Source organism: Lolium perenne, chromosome 3, assembly GCF_019359855.2.
Source record: "Lolium perenne isolate Kyuss_39 chromosome 3, Kyuss_2.0, whole genome shotgun sequence".
Lineage (NCBI taxonomy): Eukaryota > Viridiplantae > Streptophyta > Magnoliopsida > Poales > Poaceae > Lolium > Lolium perenne.
Window position 1 is genome coordinate 204,404,444 of NC_067246.2, and position 3,621 is coordinate 204,408,064.

At 48.6% G+C, this 3,621-nt stretch overlaps 1 protein-coding gene across 1 annotated transcript; it reads right to left on the reverse strand.

Annotated features, from left to right (window-relative positions):
- Window positions 1-668: 668 nt before the first annotated feature.
- On the reverse strand, window positions 669-3,254 carry LOC127343147 (phospholipase A1-II 3). The gene is made up of 2 exons (XM_051369260.2): window positions 2,440-3,254; window positions 669-1,458 (listed from the first exon to the last, which is right to left on the reverse strand). The coding sequence occupies exons 1-2, from the start codon at window positions 3,070-3,072 to the stop codon at window positions 835-837; spliced, it is 1,257 nt and encodes a 418-aa protein (XP_051225220.1). The 5' UTR covers window positions 3,073-3,254; the 3' UTR covers window positions 669-834.
- Window positions 3,255-3,621: the final 367 nt, after the last annotated feature.

Consider the following 3,621-nt stretch of genomic DNA (forward strand, 5'->3'; position numbering starts at 1 on the left):
GTGCAACTCAAATCAGTTGCACTTTTTTAGTAGAAAAGTGCAATTGCACTTTTTAATAGAAAAGTGTAACTCAAGTGCATTTTTGTAGGTGACAGAGACTTAAGTAATTCTCAGTTGACTGCGCCTAAAACTCAGTCGACTGAGATTTAGTTAAATCTCAGTCGACCAGTTCCATCGTTTTTTGTCACGGACTCACAGTCAAGCTGTTGTGTTTTTTCTTTTTGGCCTAGGTGGGGTTAGCCGGTTGAAAATGTGGGCTTTTGATTTGTCTTTGGTTTCACACCATGCAACAAGCCGAAAAGGCAAGCAAGATGCTGAAAAGAATCATACCTAGTTCGCTTACTACGGGACAAGGAAAAAGATCGAACACTAGATGAATATCCAAATGCACAAGGATTATAATCGTGTTCGAGTTACACACTGGTTAGAGGTGTATGTTGTATATAAATGTACCTCGATAGCATATATGCTAGTGTTTCACAATTGATATTTTCTTAGTCGTGTATGAATTGTAACTGATATTTTGTTAGTTGCTGCAACTGTTTGTTAGTTGTACATGGGTTGCTACTGCTATTTTGCAGTTATGCACGAGTTATAATTAACTCGTATTTTCTAAATTGCGTATGGGTTGCAACTGCTATTTTGCAAGTTATGGACACCTACAAGAATGAGTACAAAATATCTATTCATCACAAATGCCTTCAAATATAGAAAGTTTCGTTGGTAAATTTCCAAAGTGCTTACATTTTGAATTAGAGGCAGTATTACTTTCGTAAGAGGTGTTAAACACGATGCATTCCACAATCTTACCCCCACGCACACAAAAAAAGATCATCACAAGGCAAGGTTGCCCTCCTCGTGATCGTTCAATACCCAGTGCCCAGTGGCGTTCTTCACCATGCCCTTGTTATTCTCCTCCCACCACTTGGCCGGCACGGGATACTGGTCCTTGAGCGCGTCCTCTTCCTTGTTGACGAGCGCCACGTCGCGGTCGACCTCCAGGCTGAACCCCGCGCCGTCGCCCGCCCCCTGAGTGCCGGCGACCGCGTGCAAGTAGCACTCGAGGTTGTGCCACTGGGCAGGGCCTACCGGATTCTTGAGGTACGGCGACTTGCGCGTGTCGACAAGCAGCTCGGCGCCGACATCCCTGTAGAGCAGGGAGGGCAGGATGGTGGGCACGATGTCGAGGGCATTGCGGACGCGGAGCAGGCTGAGGCCGGCGCCAGCCATGGAGTCGAAGGCCTTCTTGAACTGCTCGTCGCCGACGCGGGGCCCGCCGAAGAGGATAGCCGTGACGGGCACGGGGATCCGGGACGAGCCCCGGACGTTGAGCCCGTTGGCGACCAGGTCGACGGCGTTGAGCGTGGACAGCGCGGCTCCGAGGCTGTGGCCGGTTATGGTGATGCTGCAGTTCTCGTTCTTGTAGGTGTCCAGCAGCCTTCCTACTTCAGTCAGTACCTGCGTAAATTTTGGAGCATGTGAATTTTCCTTTCTTCTCAACTATCAAGAACTTGTTTGATTCGTAGGAACTACATAGAATTCTCACGGGGTTGTATTCTTATGGATTTTTTTTCCTATGACTGTCGTTTGATTTAGGAATAGAACCTATAGAATCTTTGGACTTCCAAATTAGCCTATTTCTGTAGGAAATTTTCCATTAGTTATGAGCTCTTTGTAAAAATTCCTACAGCAGAAGAAAGTTTTATGTGGTTTTCCTATAATACCATCAAACAACTAGTAATTCTCAAAGATTTTCTATCATATTCCTTCACCTTTTCTATTATATGAATCAATCAAGATTTTGCCTCCGTTTAGAAAGAAAAAAAATCAAACAAGCCCTCAGAAAGGTATGAAATGCAGATGTTCCAAACAGAAACAGGTCCCGATGCGCTGCTAGACTGTTAGGTATAGAGAAAACCAGCAACCCCTATTAACAACACCATGTGAAGTTCAGTCTGTTCAGAGAAGAGGTTGTCGGATTTTGCGTGAATTCAGCAGAACGGGTGTGAAACGTGTCGAGTTTGCACACTGCAATTTCCTACGTTTTGCGTCGGCAGTGTCGTTATCCAACTTCAGTCGGATGTTGGGATGACACAACAGCGCGTCCCAGTCTTGACGAAGACCCATGCAGAAGTGTGGACGAATTTATGCGCTGCAGAAGAACAACGACCTACCCCAGCTGGAATGGGACTACCAGTACCAAAATACAAGTACCAATTCTAGGCCCATGCAAAAGTGTGGACAACTTCATGCTCTGAAGAAGAAGCGAACAACTCCAGCTGGGACTACCGGTACCAAACTATTCTAATGCTATGGGATGATTAGAGAATACTCCAGCTGGAACTGATCACAGAATTTTATGGTAGTTACCATACCACCTTCAGAAATGTACATAATTTAAGACTGGTAACCTAAGAAGTCACAACATAACTAATTTACCTGCTCGCGCGCGCTCTGCTTGTTGAACCGCGACGTGGGATTCTTGGACATGTACACGGACAGGAACCCTCTGTGCACCGCCGGCTGCGACCAGCCCTGCCCCGGCCCGACGACGCCGGCCGCCGGCACCAGCACGAAGTCCAGGTCGCTGACCCACTCCACAGTCCGCCTCGTCGCGCGCCACGCCACCACGATGTCCCGCCTCCCGAGCGCCGCCGCGCTGGCGTCGGTGGCCACCGCGACGTACCCCATCCAGTTGGACTCCGTGCTCCACGCGCCCTCCGGCAGCGGCCTCGTCATGAACCCGTCGGGCAGCCGGACGCTCGACGTCGCGTAGATGAACCGCGTCACGCGGTACTCACCTGGGTTGGACGCCTGGACCTTGTAGAAGAAGGAGGACGGGCCGTACCGGGAAGAGCCGGCGTACGGTGACGCCAGGTCGCCGATGAAGGCGTCCGACGTCGCCTGCGCCAGCTCGCCGTAGCGGATGACGGCGCGCCGGACTTCAATGTCGAGGGGGTCTAGAAGGCCGTTCCATTGGTTGCTGCCGCTGATCTCCCTCCATCGTTCAGCAGTTGCTACGGCCGAGAGAATGGCGACGAGCAATACACAGAGCTGAAGATACGGGTACATTTGGGACACTTTGATGGTGCGCAACTGGGCATGCAACTGAAAGGAGAAGGCTTTGATGCCACAAACCCACAAGCTGGCTGCAAGTAAATATGGATGGCACTGGCTGTCTCACAAGCTAACAACGTGTCGAGAAAGGCCGAAAGCAAAGGGGATGGAAGAACGAAATGGGGTAACTTGGAGAGGGAAGAGAAAGAATCAAGGAAGGAATATATAGGCAGCCGAGAAAGAATGGTCAAGATGTGGTCAAATTCCTACGTCATGCAAAATCAATGTAAGGCTCAGTGGTACGATATAAGCCTTTAGTAGCTGAAAACACTTAAGAGACCCGCTCTCAAACCGTGAATATCACTATGATGTTTAAAAACATTAAAAAAAATCATTTTTTTTATTTAGATGATGCCACCATGAGGTGGTAGATTCTTGCATGCATGTGCTCTCTCTGTATGAAAAAAGTCATGCTGATATCGGCAACACGGGAAACACAAATTTTCATACATATGTTAATTAGATTGTCCTTGACTAGTGAAAAGCCCGTGCGTTGCTACGGTT